The sequence below is a fragment of the Pseudopodoces humilis genome, chromosome 21 (assembly GCF_049639895.1).
Source record: "Pseudopodoces humilis isolate 2021_Gansu_Grassland_sample_001 chromosome 21, ASM4963989v1, whole genome shotgun sequence".
Lineage (NCBI taxonomy): Eukaryota > Metazoa > Chordata > Aves > Passeriformes > Paridae > Pseudopodoces > Pseudopodoces humilis.
Genome location: NC_142220.1, coordinates 3,428,760 through 3,444,756, shown reverse-complemented (window position 1 = coordinate 3,444,756; position 15,997 = coordinate 3,428,760). Strand labels below are relative to the sequence as shown.

Below are 15,997 nucleotides of genomic sequence, written 5' to 3'. Positions count from 1 at the left end.
CAGTCCTCAGAGTGCTGAAGGGACAAAGAAGCAATCCAAGGGTCAGGGTGACCAGGGACAATTTTTCTGTGCATTTACTGTCACTCCCCTGAAGTGACACAGGGTGGGAGCAGGACAAGTGCATCTCCAGGCATGGACCACACTGCAAAGAACTGATGAAATGTGGAGAGTGAGGTTACTAAATTTCAGTAAACTTATGAAAAATATAGGGTTTTTGAATTGGTCCAAAGTCCTGTCCAGTGTAGATGAAGTTACATTATGCTGATACACAGGAAATAGCTGACTGATTCTACAGGATGAACAATTCACCAGAGGAAAGAAACTTTCAGGAAAAATGATAAATATTGTAATGAGGAAATCCGAGACACGTATTCACAATGCCACATTCACATCTCACAAATGAACAGAAATTTCTTCATGATCCCCTGGCCACAGAAGCAAGTGAGACACAGACAAATATAAATATATAGGCTCTTGCCCCAGGCAGAATTGCTGTTAGGGAGGGGAACCAAGAACTTTACTGTCAATCCTTGTAGATGGGACTACAGAACTTTTAAACTCCTTTTACCCCACTCATAACAGCTACTGAGAGAACACTGTGATCTGTGGGAACTGCTTGAGGAAGGGAGAGAAGACTACACAAATATTTTATGACAAGCCAGGCACGACGCACGTACTACTGAAAATTACTCTAAGTAATTTTTTCCTTAAAGACCTTCTCTTTTCCTGCTGCAGAAGAAAGCAGAAGCCAACATTTTAAATCATCTTTCAACCCAGTTCTTAAGAAGAAATCCCAAATATGAAGGATGTTCACGAAAGGCCACAGAGTTACATGACGGCAAAACTTCAAGACAAATCTTTCCCCCCTCACATTAGTACAATCACAAAGATTTAAGCCCTTTAACTTTTAAACAAAAAGCTGATATCCAACTATTTAAGGCAAATCAGAATTATTGCATAGCACCTGGAATTTACAGCCTTTGCTTCTTTAAAAAACCAGGGGCACTTCCCCTGTGCAGCAGCATTAATAAACTTGAACAGAGGACAACAGCAGTTTTTCTCCATTCCAACATCCTTGACCAAGAGTTTATTATAACTGTGTGTGATATACCTATATATAGATATCTCACATATATACATTTGAAGATTCAGTTCACCAACACTCTGCACTTTACCAAGCATCCAGAATTGCTAGTTAGACATTTAGAAATGCCACATACACAACCCACTGGAAATTATGAAAAATGGCACAAAAGTTTTTATCATTGTTCACAAGCTTCAATTAACAAGAACCTTCTGCAAGAACAGTATGAAACAATTTTGAACTTTCTACTACAATCCTCTAAATAAAAGACCTAGAAAATTTCTGCTTTATCATGCATTATGCCCTTCTTTAAGTCTGGGCAATTTGTGTCATACACTGTGCACTCAGGCTTCAAGAAAGCAATAATTTTTCATTTCATACTTGGTACTGCTGAGCAAGTGCTCTCCAAAAGATGTGAGGATGAGGTTGGTCACATCTATTTAAATGAAGTACTTAGCAATGGGTATTTTGTGTCCTTTAAAATATATGTATTTGCATTTTCAAGAAAAAGAGAAATCTTCAGTATCTTCAGATTTCCACACTGACAGTGCAATCATTGAATCATTGCAGCCTGGCTCAGTGCTGAACTCAGCAACATGACACGTACGTTTCTTTACATTTTAGCCCAAGCACAGGAACTCAAATTTGTTTTCTGCTTCCACTATAAAGTGACAAAAAACCTGGGAAACTTACAGTCCCTTCATGTCCCTGTGACAGCTCTTGAACAACTGTACCCCACTCTGTCCTGTTTCACCTCTACAAATGTCCCCTTTTGCCTCTGAATGACACCACCAGCTCTATCCTATGAAATTTCTTACATCACACCTGATGCCACCCTTTATAAATTAAGACAGAAGAACTTTGCTGCTAAACAAAAAAGACAACACCTAAATATTACTACAACTAAGCACAATGCTATTACTCATCTAATCCTGCACACAGTCTCCTATACAGAGCTATAAACTATTTTATAATCCACCAGGGAAAATAATGGGAAGAATTTCTTCTCTGAAAAGAAATATTTATAGATACTATAAATAAATAATTTCAGAACAAGGTGAACATTCTCTGTTAAGAGTTGAACTGAAGGAGTATTTTTCATAAGGATACCTCAATCCTTGAGTATTGGTACAATTACAACTGGTACTATTAATGCCATGAATTTCTAATCCCAGGCAGTTAAGCATGAATGCGATTCTATGAATTTTATTCAGACATGTTAAGTTCCTTTGCATGCTTAAGGATTTTTATTTCAATTTTTTTTAATCAGCCATGTCCATAAATATCTAACCCAGATACATCTTTCTGCCCTTACCAGTAATAAAATTAATTTTAGTACGTTTTACATTTTTTGCATAAAAAATACCTGCATTTACTAGATTGCCTTTTACCAAAATGAAACAACAAATTAGTAAGTACACTCCATCTACTTTCCTCATGTCCTACAACATGCACAAAGCAGGAGCTTTACCTATCATTTTAGAAGTATACAGCCTGGACTTTATCTGTCTCAGGAAAAAAATCTTCAAGTTGACCCAAGTTCAGTAAATGCCAGTAAAGTATTAACACAGATTCCACCTCCAATTAAATACAACTGCATCTATAATTGAATTTATGTATGCATCTATATATAAACTCCAAATCAAATGGTTAAGCATGTTAAAAAGAAGCATCATGACAGATATAATTAGTTATTACTCCATTTAACTCCATCAGTAATGTTCAAATCTGGGTGAAGGCAGAATGAAAATGCCACCAAGAGCCTGTGGCTCTGTGAACCTGCCTGAAGCCACCACTCATTTACACATCAATTCACCACAGTCCTCTACCCCCAGAGAAAAAGGGGGATGACAAGAGATGAACCTTAATGTGAATGTATTCCTTAGCCCACTCCATCTGAAACCACAGGATGGAGCAGAGGGACATGTACATCCCAAAAACTGATGCTGGGTTGGAAAGCTTTACTATGGCATTGTCACCCCGATGTTTGTGGCAAGATGGCACCACACACGCTGATTTTAGTGTGAATGGCACAATCTGGGTACACAGTTTTACTGTGACCTGTAAATTACACAGCCTGCACATTCTCTGCATATTTGAAACAACTCAAATGAATTGGTTAAAGAAAGGAAACATTGAAGCTGTTCCATTGACAATCCCACAGCCATGGAGTGACTCTCCTTTCCTCCAAGAAAACAAACCTTGTAACTTGGGTTAAATAAGCACTGGCCAAGAGTCATTCCACAAAATTACCAACAGGATACAGCCACAGAAACTCACATACTGCTACTTTTTCTTTCACTTTCAGAATTTGAAAATGTGAGTAACACTTAATCAAAAGCAATACGTGTTACTCACTTCTGGGGATATCAGCCCTCCTGGTCTGATCTGCCTGAACAATAGCAAGAAGTATTTTGAAGTGGAAAAAAAGCAATTCCCAAGAGTCTGTAGGATGCTAAAATACAGCTGATAGTGCAACACAAATATGGCATATGAGAGATAACGGAACACAAATCACCCCAACTGCATAGTCTCAGAAGGCCCAAAACAGAACCATCATTTCTGTGGATTTAAGCTCAAAAGAAACAATGTTCATGGGCAGAAAGTCAATAGATAGTGGATCTAAATCCCAGCTTCACTTGGTTTATCCTTTTTATGATCCTGAGCATGTCTATTCTCCATCCTGTATCAGTCTCCCCCTTCAACTCAGATGATTATGCTTAGCCAGTTTTGTCCTGAGCTTTGTTATCGACAGATGAAGATTTCTTTAAGGTTACAAGCAATCTTATCTGTGCTTTCATTGGAAGTACTTAAAGATGAAGCAGCAAGAAAAAGTCAACAATTTTCTTCCTCAAATATATTACTGACAAATGTTCCTCAAGATTTTGATCCTCGTCCCCAAACAGGAGGTGCTTTGCTAACAGCAGACACACATGGCAGCTCCTTTTCCATGAACTGACATCACTGAGGTGAATCTTTCCCAGCTCTCAGGAGTCACTGGAATGATCTCAGCCCTGCACATGTGATGAGCATTTACATTTTATATATTAAAGCGAGCACATAACAGCCTGTGCAGTAATGCACTCGTGCCACTCAGCCAAGTCAGAAGCCAGCTCACATCATTGCTGTGAGGAGAGCAGGGAAGACACCCAGAGAAATTATCCACCCTTTTTTAAACACTGCAAGAAAGGTCTGGCCCAGTGGTGAGATGTCACTCTAAGTAAGATGGCAAAGCAAGGAAGCACTTCAAAGGCCAGGAGATAAACCAGAACAAAACATTAAAAGCTGTCTTCTCTCAGGGATCTACCCATTCACCTTACAGACACAAAGACAAAATGTTTTCATCTGGGGTCTGATCAGATTTTTCAGTGTGATTAACAAAGAAAACAGAATATAATTTGTCACCACTAGATGAGTTTCTCAGCTTTGTTCAGCTATGCAGACAGACATTACGGAACAGTGTAAACTCTTTAAACTTCACTGAAAACTACATTTCTAAACATTACTCGCTAATATTCCACCCCCAGGATTTCTTTTATTTTTTTCCCAGCAATAGCTTTAATTTTTTTAAACATTACCATTAGGACTGCCTGCAGATTTCCCATATGTCTCCCACACATGCCCCATATGTTACCTACACACGTAAATCCCCTACTATCTTCTATGTGATGCTCTCCTGATTGTTCAGCCACAGGTGAATAGTGGGGGTTTTTTTAACTGAATTTCAATCTTTTCATTGAAGTCTCCATATAACTTCCTACTACAACTTCCTCCCCCAAATCCTTTCTGGTCTTTGTTTTCCTTGCCATGACACACCATTATGTACCCTTGAACACAGTTATCTAATTTTACACCCAGATGAATAAAACTTTAACTCATAGAAACAAACAGCTGAAACTGCTCCATACAGCTGCTCAGTTGTTTATTACAATTCTTTGGCATCTGTATGATCCACAACTGATTTATATGTATATAAATATCTATAACTATATACTGTGTATAGAAGAAAGCATATATTTACATACACACTTCGTACTTCGATGAAAATATTGAGGGCCAAGCAGCCATCAGTCCCTGTACATCTGATTACACATGTCTATTGACTTTGTTATGACTGCACCAGTTTAATCCACCTACTATGTAATTTATTGATTCGGATTTCTTAATGACACATGGCTTACAAAAACTAGCACTTAAGTCAAATATACCTTACATGAAGGAACCCCATTGTTTTATTGTTGACCAAAGCCTATCTAACTACAGGCTGCTGGTAGGAGAGGCAGTCCTGTCCCCTTTGCAGCTTCTCTGCATTTCTCTTCTTCAACACAAATAAGCATTTTTTTTCCTGGTAGGATTAGCTTTCAGCTCATCCCATAGCTACACACTTGCTGGAGTCAACACAAGGGAGGGTCCAAAAAGTGAAGCCAGGGACTACAAAGAGAAAAAAGAAACAGCACTCAGATTTTAAACTGACCTAAAATGGCACTATAGTTTCAGTCAACTATAAAACCACTGCCTTGCTACACAAAAATATAGGGAGCTACTTTATCAATTGATTAATCAGATGTTCCCACAGTGAGGCTCTGCTATCCATAAACTTCAGTCCTGCTTCCACCACCACTGATGGAAAATTTAGGCTTCAGGTAAACCACTGTCTTCAACTGGATTTATTTAACACTTAGATTTATCCACTGCAAAAAACAGGTTTGAACATTCCACATTATTTTACAAAGCTCAGGAATAGCCCAGCTTTTTCTAAATATTAAGTATGTTTCACAAGAAATATTATTAGCATTACAACCAGAGTTTCTATGGTCTGGTAAAACAGCAGCACTTTCTCCTTCAACACTATAACTTCACAGTACAGTCCCACCTTTGCACTGTGAGGGCTAAACAGACAGTAAACCAGCAAGAGAGAAGAGAAGACAGCACATGAGATGCTGATCCCTTTTCCACAACACAACACCCAGTGCTTTTATTTCCCTAATCACCAAACCCTGCAGGAAAGCTGGAAGCAGTAAGGAGGAAAAACAAATCTAACAACTCTTCAGGCCTATGTCTGATTCTGCACCAGCAAAACCCTTCCACCTCATTCCAGTTTTATCCGTGGGATATTTATTACCACTTTTTTCCAGTCCAATGTAACTGTACTTGGTGGCTATGTTAGTATCTTTACTTGTTAACAATTCTGAGACAAACACTACCTGCAACAGAAGAAATAAACTTCTGCACTGAACCTTTACTCAGTATATTCTAGTGCTCACAGAGTTTTGTGGACTTCAAACTGATTTTAGAAAGTAACTCCTTGATAAAAACAGCCTTGTGGGCTTCAGAGAGCTGTCATTGATCTCCTAAGTGAAAGCAGCCAAATGTAGCTATTTTAACACTAGACAATTCATGTATTAGGACATAAAATATTTACTGAAAACAATGGTCATTTCTCAGTTTTCTGAAGAATGAAAGAACAACACAATTCAACACAGGGGTGGGAGAAATCATAGCGTGTTCTGATTGACAGTGCAGTGTATTTACAAATCTGCGTATTCAACACATCACTGAGAAAAATCACACTAGGAATGGAAGGGGATGACTGCACTTGCAGCTTTTGTAGGACTCGGATGTAATCAGGATAGGACCAGATCAAATGGTGTTAAACTTTGAGAGTCAAAGAAATTTTCCTAACACTTCCTTGGACATTGTTATTACAAACTGCTAAGATAAATATCGCAGAAGACCAGTGCAGTCCTAGACTTTAGCTAATTTAAATTACACTGCCTATATTTTAATCAGAAACAAGGATTTACACTTCCTGCTAGAAATATCATGAGAAGCCATGGCACTTGGATTTTAACAATTATCCAGACATTTTTTAGCCCAAGATTATGTGAATTATATCAACATACATATCACTAAAGACCCAAGTGGTATTTAAACCAAACAGCTACACCTTGGAGCAAAAGAATAACCTTTTATAAGAAACATATAACACAGATGCACTGTAAACTAAATAAAAACTTACCAGAAGTATGCCACCGCTGTGGTTTGTCTCTGTTGTGGAACCCAGACCTAAATAAACTGTTAAACACTTAGTGTAAAGGTATGCCAAACATTTCTCAGAACTTTTTTAAGGTCCCAACAAAGAGTCAACCTTTTTGCAAAATGAGGCCTAGGTTAAATATTTTATTTGGCTCCTCAAGATGGACTGAGAAGTTGGGCACTAGCTCCAGATCAGTTCTTGGACTCACATCAAACATTACCCTGTCATTTATCCAGTCAGTCAAAACAATGTTTTCCATCTAAACCTTTAATGTTTATGTCCTGAAAAACTGCTAATTGAATCCAGTTCTTGAAATCAATTTTTTTTTAATCTATACCATCTAATTTAGAGATAATGAACAGAAAAGATAAGTGTTGAACAATGATTGCAGAATTAATCCCAGAAACATTCAAGCCAAAACAGAAGACTGCTAGTTTCATAGAGCCAAAGAAAATTAAGATTAAATAGCATTTGTCAGTTTGAGAATAAACTTTTAAAAACATTGGATATACAGATTCTTTTAATTCCAAGCAGTTTCAGAACTCAAGAGCCCTCAAACTGCTTTTCCAATCAAAAAGGGTAATCAAAACCACACAGAACACTTAAAAGTATTCCTAGGCAAGAACTGACAACATGTTAGCTGAATTAATAAGATTCATTGTTTTCCTTAAACATGTAGAGCTTCCTTACAAATGACCTTAAGTGAAACAACTGCCCATTAGCTAAAGCAGAAAACACCTCAAGCTTTTCAACTGCAGAAACAGGCCAATGTTTCCTATAAGTTTCCAATAACAGAACTGGTATTCAGTGCCTGCCAGAGCTGCTAACCCTGGAATAGTCCTAAAATGACAATTTTGCCTTCATCCCATGCTCTGCACATTCCCTTCCTAAAATACAATATGACAAAAAACCAAAAAACAGAAGCATTTCTTAGAGTTGTATCTGCTTCATTTAGGGGCTGACCACAGTGTGTAAAACCACAGCCTGGTTCTGGTCACAATCCCCTCAACACACTGACACTGTCACAGGCACAGTTTCATTATATGCTTATTAATTAATAAAAATAAAATATGAAACAAATTTGAACACAAAATACAGAGTTGAGAAAGACAACTCCCTAGACAGTATTTTGCATGCTTTTAAATAAGGCTACTGACCATTTTTAATGTTTCAATGACAGGCAAGTGTAAGCATTCACTGCTCAGGGAAAGAAAGCATTAAAGCACTGCATCAATACAGCAATAACCTGAAGAGAAAGCTACAAAACACTCGGTAAAAACAAGGCAGCACTGTTCCATGCAGCAGTCCCAGCTATGCTCATTTTGGGAGTTTTATTTCCAAGTGTAATATAGAGACACCCACAAATCTCCATGAAAACTACATTACAAATCTAGTCTGAGTATTTCCAGAGTAAAACATAGGCAGATACATTTTACTTTTTCTGTAAAAATAACATAGTTTGAAAAATCAGTATGAAAACACCTCTCTTTATTAGGCATTAAACTGGAGATATTTCTCATGCACCTAAAGTATAAGAACTCTTTTAACATTTTTAAAAATATTTACTTTACAAGCTGCTTAGATATATGCGGAGATGAGTATTTACAGTGTAAATCTATTATTTTCTAACCGTTTACCTTCCTGTACTGATGCTACAGGACACACAGTATCATTTATGTGCTGGAGGGCTTTAAAGAAAAAAGCTAGTTCCAAGTGTCCTGCATTTTTTTAAAGAAAGCTTCAGCAGAATTTTCAATATTTTTTTCCTCTAAACCTATTTACCTGGGATTTTATATGGAAAGGGCATAGTTTTAAGTATTTAAGACCAGATTCTTTTCCTTCCCAGCATGCAGGTGAACCGTTTTTATGGTATTTTAAAATATCAGAGGTCAAGTGGTCTTCTGGAGGAGGGCAGCACAAGGCACTTCACCCTAGAATTCTGAACAATCATAGAATCATGGAATATGCCGAGTTGGAAGGGACCCACCAGGATGATCGAGTCCAGTCCTTGGCCCCGCACAGGACACCCCAAAATCCCTCCCTGTCCCTGAGAATGGTGTCCAAAGACTTCCTGAGCTCTGGCAGCCTTGGGGCTGTGACCACTGCCCAGGGGAGCCTCTCCAGAGCTCAACAGTCCTAGCTGAAGAAATCGCTTAAAAACCCCAACAAAACAACAACAAGAAACAAACAAAGATATCAAAACAAAGAGCGTGACAGTTTCTTTCGAGTTTACACCGAGAAGACGAAGGGAAAATAAACATCAAAGTTGGGGTGCGGTGGCTGAAGTTCGCCCAGGCGGCTGAGGGGCCCGGGCCGGGAGGGCGGCGGAGCCCGGACACGCCGAGCCGGGGGCCGAGGGGAACCGAGGGGAGGGAAACCTCACCCTCTCCTTCCCTGCGAGGCCTGAGGGGCCGCTCCAGCCCCAGGTTCAATCTCAACGACACCCGGAGGAGCCGCTCCCGCCCCCCGCCCGGCGAGCCCCGCGCCCCCGGCCCAGCCTCACCTGTCAGCCGCAGCTTGACGGGCCCGTTCCGCCGGGCCCCTGGGTTGGACATGGCCCCGGCCGGGGCTCCCCCGCCACTGCTCCGCCAAGGGCTCGGGGGAGGCGCGAATGGAGCCGGGCCGGGCGCTCAGGGCAGCGGCGGCCGCCGGAGGAGGAGGAGAAGGAGGAGAGGCCCGGATGTGCCCAGCGTCGCCATGAGCGGGGCCGGGGCCGCGGAGGAGGAGCGGAGCCTTCCCCGCTTCCCTCCGCTTCCCCGCCCCCGGGCCCGGGCCCGAGCCCGAGCACAACAAAGCCGGCACGGAGCCGCACGCACGGACGGTCTGGCGGCGGGCTGGGCTCGGCTCTGCTCGGTTCCTCTCCTCGGTTCCTCTCCTCTCGTCTCCTCTCCTCTCCCTCCGTCCCTCCCTCCTGCCCCGGGGAGGCCCTGCCCGCCCCCCGCGCCCCGCCTCGGGTCGGCCCGGGAGCCTGAGGGGACGCGGCGTCAGGTGGCGGCCGCGGCCGGGGCGCTCCGGCCCGGGGAGGCCGGGGAGGAATGGCCATGTCTTGGGAGAGCTGGGGATCGGGAAGGATTGGAATGGCCGTGTCTCGGGAGAGCTGGGGATCGGGATGGATTGGAATGGCCGTGTCTCGGGAGAGCTGGGGATCGGGAAGGATTGGAATGGCCGTGTCTCGGGAGAGCTGGGGATCGGGAAGGATTGGAATGGCCGTGTCTCGGGAGAGCTGGGGATCGGGAAGGATGGGGGGAATGGCCCTGTCCTGAGAGAACCTGGGGATTCTGAACGATGAGGGCAATGGCCATGGCCTGAGGAGAACTGGAGATCAGTGAGAATGTGGGTGAATGGCCAAGGTGGAGAGGAGAGGATGACAGAGAAGTTGTGTGGAGAGTTGGGATGGGAAAATCGAGGGTGCAAATGGGAAAAGACATGGCAGGAGAATTCAGAGCCAGGCTGAAATGTGTGGTCGCACGCAGGAGTGCTGCTGATCCAGGACAGTATTCCCCATGGACAGGGTGTGACCGACCAGCCCTGGAAACCATTAAACTTTGGACCAATTTGGTTCTTATCTGCACTGTGTAGAAATCAGCAGTTAAGTTCTGTGAACTGCCATTCACAGACTAATAATTAAAATTAAAAAAAAAAAAAAAGCTTTGCATCTACACCATGCGGCCTAATTTAATTCCCACCCTGTGGGAAAGGTGACCCTTTCCAGAGTTTTCCCAGCTCTGCAACACATTTCCCACGAGGCGAGCTCCATCAAAGTCATGGGCAGCTTTCTGCAGGGTCAGAGGGGCCTCAAGGTTGAGAAAACCCCCCAGAAAAGCTACAAAGGTTGCCACAGTCAAGGTTACTTTAAAAGTCTGAGCTAATGCATCACACATGTATTCTTATTAACAACCTTACTAATACTTTGCTCGTTCGGTCATGTCACTGCTCTGGCTTCTTCCTGCTGAGGTAACCTGTGAACTATTGTCACGTGGGTAGTCAGAGATGAGATCCAGCTATGGATCAGGACTCCAGCATGGGATGAGAAGATGATCTGTTCTTCACTGGGTTCATCATGTGGCTTCTACAAAGCCCAGCAGGTTCTGCAGTTGCATGGAGCTGAGCTGTAACCAAGCCTGGAGTGGTCCCATCCTGACAGAGCTCAGAGCTTGGGCCTCATTAATTCAAACCTGGGGCATGCAATTGATTTCTTTTTCCACTGAAGGCCTTGGAAGTACAACGTGATTCTCAAAGCTTTCCTTCCATAAAATGTGACTCCTACACTGTACGTGGATTCCTCCAGGTGGAGATTTCCAATGCTTCCTGCAGTGGTACTGCAGTGGCACTGCTGTTCCAATGTCACTTCAACAGGGAGCAGAGGAGTCCTGGAATCCCTTCCTTGGCCAGGGCTGTGCCTGTCCCCTGTGCCATCACTGTTTAACACAAAATTAGCAAATGTTAGACACCAGCCTCCTTCCCAGCACAGGCAGAGCAGAAGAGGAGGAGTTGGTTCAGTGCTTCGCTTCAAAACAAGAGAATTTGAAACAAAGTCTAAGCAGCGTTTACTACAAAACATGGACACAATGTCTCTATGGATTTATGGCTTTATATTGCAGTGAAATAGTTAAAAAGTTACTTTGTAATGATCAGGAAAATTCACACACACCCCAAAGACATTCCAGATGTTCTGATTCCTGCATTAAAAGAAAAAAAAATCAACATTTGTAATTGAAAGTCATACTATTAAAGTTCCAATTGTTACAAATTCACAAAGGTCATTATTCTTTTTCTCAAACCAAGTATATAAAGCAAATGACTGATGGTTTGCAAATATTGCAACATTACCTGGCCACTGCTAAACTGAAAAGAAAAACAAAAATATAAAACTACTTTTCAAATACTTAATGTATTTCTAGATTATTTCCTAACATGATAGTTATTAATTTCTGGGGTCTTGCAGTGCGCTTTGGACCAAACATTCAATAATTCTGATATAATTTGACAAAAGTGTTTAATGTTATATTAAACATAGAATTCTTTCTACATGATTCTTTTCTAATGGATAACTAGTGTGTCAGACATTAATTGAAACACCAATATTTAAAAAAAAACAGTTGGGATTAAATACAGTATTTCATTGTTCAGTAGTTATATGAACATTTTAACGCTTTCATTAAAAGTGTTTTTTAAAGGTCATGAAGCATGCTTGGTTTCAAACTGCTTTTCAGAAAGCAACTTGCTGAACTATAAATTTTTCTAAGATTTTTGGATATGCTGCTCACCTTTCAGTGAAAACACTGGTATATTGCAAGTGTTAGAGCATTAACTGACAGTCTGTGCATTTGGGTCAGCATATAAAATGTACTGTCTGCTGCTGCTGTGCATTTTTCTTTAATATGTGCCATATTGATTTTATTTACTTAATTTTTAAACCAAAATTACTTGAGCACTTTTACAAGTACATCCCAAATGCATCAGGGGGTAGACCTGACACATGGGGCAGATCTATAGAGCAAGTGTGTATTTAACAGGGGGGGAAGAGGGGCTCCAGCTCCCGTCAGCCTGGCAGAGCTGGGTCCCAGTTAGGTCAGGATCAGGTCCTCTCATGCCTGGGTCAGGCTGCCCTCAGACACAGAGGCACCACATGCCAAGTGCTGCTCCCTCCCTTCTCTCTTTTCCCAGGGGCACAAGGTCTGTGCCTTAGGTGTCCCACAGGTGTTTGTGTTCTATCTCCCAATTCTGTTGGGAAATGAGGATTTTTCACTCACTGTTCCCCTTCACTGAGTAGAATTGCTAGGCAGGATTTAAGCTGATCAGCTCCACGAGGGACCAGTGCAAGATCTGCAAGCAGCAGATGAAGGGAAGACTGGCAGAGCACCAGGAACTTCAGCAGTGTAGGGGACCAAAGATGCTGACAGTCCCTGATGGTTGAAAGTGCTGCTTTCCCAACCAAGGAATCCCACCAGAATGTTATGATCCAGAGGTTCTTGAGCCACCACTATCCCCCAAGTGCTCAAAGTATTCTCAGATTAACAGAACCGATGTCTCGCTGATCCTGCTTTCAGTTTCAGAAGCCAAGAGTTTGCAGTAAATTGTGTCTTCATGCAGTTCCATCTCAGGAGAGATGATCTCAGGATCTGTGCAGGGCTGATCCTGTGAGAGGGACAAGCAAATATCATCAGAGCTGCTGACAAGAGCCCCATGCTCCACTGCGGGCTGTTATCACTGAACAACACATCCTTTCAAGATGAGCTCACTGGGATCCACAGGGACAGGAGTGCCTTGCATCACCCTGCAGATCATTTTGGATGACAGCCTTTGCTGCTGGACTTGGGAATTCAGTCCAGCCTTCTTCAGCCAGAGCTTCACAGCTGAGCCACTCTCTAAAGGATTGGTGGAAATATGTAGAGAAAGGGCAAGGTCAGGTATCTTTAGGTCATGAACAGGGTTGTTGACAAATCCACAAGGAGAAAATAATGTAATAGTTGGTATCATTATGATATCACATCACTGGGATTAGTGTCATATGAGTGAAATTTTTGAAGAAGTATTTAGAAATACAAAAATTGTTTCTGTTCCATGGCTGCACAAAAAAGGGCTTTGATTTCTTGAATTTACCAAGAGGAAGAAGGAGAAGGTTTTGCTTTCACAGATAGTTCTTAAAGGATTTAGTGGTTCTGGACACTGGGAGATGTGTATAAATATCTTTAACCAAGTGGTGTTCTTTTTCAGAAGAGGATGGTTGTAGTTAATTTTTCAGAGGTGAGGTCCTCCCCATCTTTATTTCTAAAGATAAGAGTAAGAGTATACTGGAAACTCATTCTCTGGCATTTGGAATGTGTTCAAAACAACTCAACATTTAAGAATTACTTTGAATTTCTTTCTGTATATAGGTTTAATCATAGCACATTCCTTCAGCAGTAATGAGAGCTGGCTGGTATTATATCACATTCTTCCCCAGCTTCTGTAATGATATCAAGAAAGCAAGAGAGCTCTGCCCCTATTATGATGGTATTGTGAGTCAATTAGGAAGTTAAAACTATTTTCCTGAGACAATTTTTAAAAATAAAGATATTTTAAATTATCTAGATTGTATTTACTTCTACTAGTCATCATTTAGTAAATTTCCCAGAGCCTGACATGGTTGAATTATAGACGCCACCCCTAGAGATCATGGAGCTAAAGATGTGTTGATCAGTAGAGAATTACACCTTCATTTCTTCTTTCTCTATGATGTATTTCCATTGTATGTGCAACAATACTAAATGCCTGTTTTGCCATCTAATGGTGTAGTTCTGAGAGATAAAGTATAACAGCAGATTACACCTAGGCAACCCCAATTTTTTTTTATATTTATCAGATTTAATTTAATCTAGAAAGAGATGCATTTGAAATATTTATGAAAGTCTGTTCCCTTTCTTATCACATCAGTTTTGGTGTTTTTGGGGTTTTTTTTGGTAAAGCTCTGTTAATGTGGGAAAAAAAAATTAGAAAAATGAAATTGTGAAGAATGATGAACGTTTCTACCAGCAGTTTTCTCTGTCTCTTTATTAATTTGCCTGATTAACTCATACCCTTTTACAGCATTCATCAACACCTTTGCTTGCAAAGGGCATTGTTCTCCTGGTCTGCCTCTTTGGCACAGGTTTTTCTTCTAAATCTTCCCTAAGCCAATCATAACTTCTTACTGTAGCTAAAGTACTTCCTGAATTCATTGCAGATCCATCACATTTTTTGTCCTGTTCATGAATAGAATTCTGTCCTCCATGAGGCTTTCTGTTACCTTCCCTGCTGCTCTTCTATGCTAAAGGAGCAAACCCTACTGCAGTCATGTAGAAAATGCTTCTGCATTTCAGGAATAAAGATGAGGAACAGAAAATTTCACTTTGTACAAGATTCCTTTTTTCCCTCTGCAGATAATGAAGATTATCAGACTGGAGAGTTATTTGTGTTGCTGCTGAATGGAACAAACTACATTAAAGCATTGAGATGCACATGCTTAAATATCTGGTTTTACCCTGTCTCTGTTGCTGTTCGGAGACAAAGAGAGTTAACCCAGCAGTGGAGGACAAACCTATCAGAGCTCTGGGATGAAGAAACATGTCTAGACAGGGGCTCTGGTTCTCACTAAGGCTCCCTTTGGCATGCAGAGACAATGTTTATGCAAGAGAGGTCAAGAATCAATCCATTTCTCAAGCTGGAGCTGGAGATGAAGCTTTTCAGGAGAAGAAACTAGGAAGGAAATCTCCACCCATGCACTGGCTACTGCAAAAGGGGACAGCAGCTTGGAGCAGAGACACCATGGCTCTCTGAGACAGGATGTGTCTTGGGGAAATGATGTGTCTCTGAAGGGAAATGACTGCAGCTGTGGCTACAAAAAAAATGCATGAGCTTCCATATCACAGGATTTTCCAGTGGTTAGTCACTAAGATAACTTCTAAGCCCATCCATCCAGAACAGATTAGTAACTGATGCACAGATATTCCATGCAGTTCTCTAGCCACTTTATTTCCTCATCATGTCCTGCAGGACAGCACTATCCTAACGTGACTTTAGCAGAAGAAGAAAAGGGAGATTTTAGACACAGGCATTGAACATGGAATAAATAGATGTGTTGCATTTTACTTCTAGACAGAGGCTGAAATCCACTTTCTGAGAGGGGTAAGTCTGTCATGAAAAACCATGCAAACCATGCCTGGGCAAAAGGCTGGAGGTGACACTCATGTGCCAGCCCAGCCCCTTGTCCAGGTCATGTCACCCCTGTTCTCTTCTGCAGCATGTGTCTCACAGCCCAGAACCCAGGGGCAGGTGCTGCACAGAATTTTAAGAGCCTAGCACACAGAGCAGAGCCCAGATTCAGTCTTCAAGCACAGTGATGTGTCTTAGGCTTA

The 15,997-nt window shown here is 41.5% G+C and overlaps 1 protein-coding gene across 1 annotated transcript in view; it reads right to left on the bottom strand.

Moving 5' to 3' along the window:
- The window catches only part of SMURF2 (SMAD specific E3 ubiquitin protein ligase 2), a 59,971-nt gene extending 50,148 nt beyond the window's left edge, over positions 1-9,823 (bottom strand). Inside the window, exon 1 of the mRNA XM_014255762.2 lies at positions 9,625-9,823. Within this exon, the coding sequence (XP_014111237.1) occupies positions 9,625-9,676 (52 nt within the window). The 5' untranslated portion in view covers positions 9,677-9,823. The remainder of the gene's footprint in view (positions 1-9,624) is intronic.
- Positions 9,824-15,997: the final 6,174 nt, after the last annotated feature.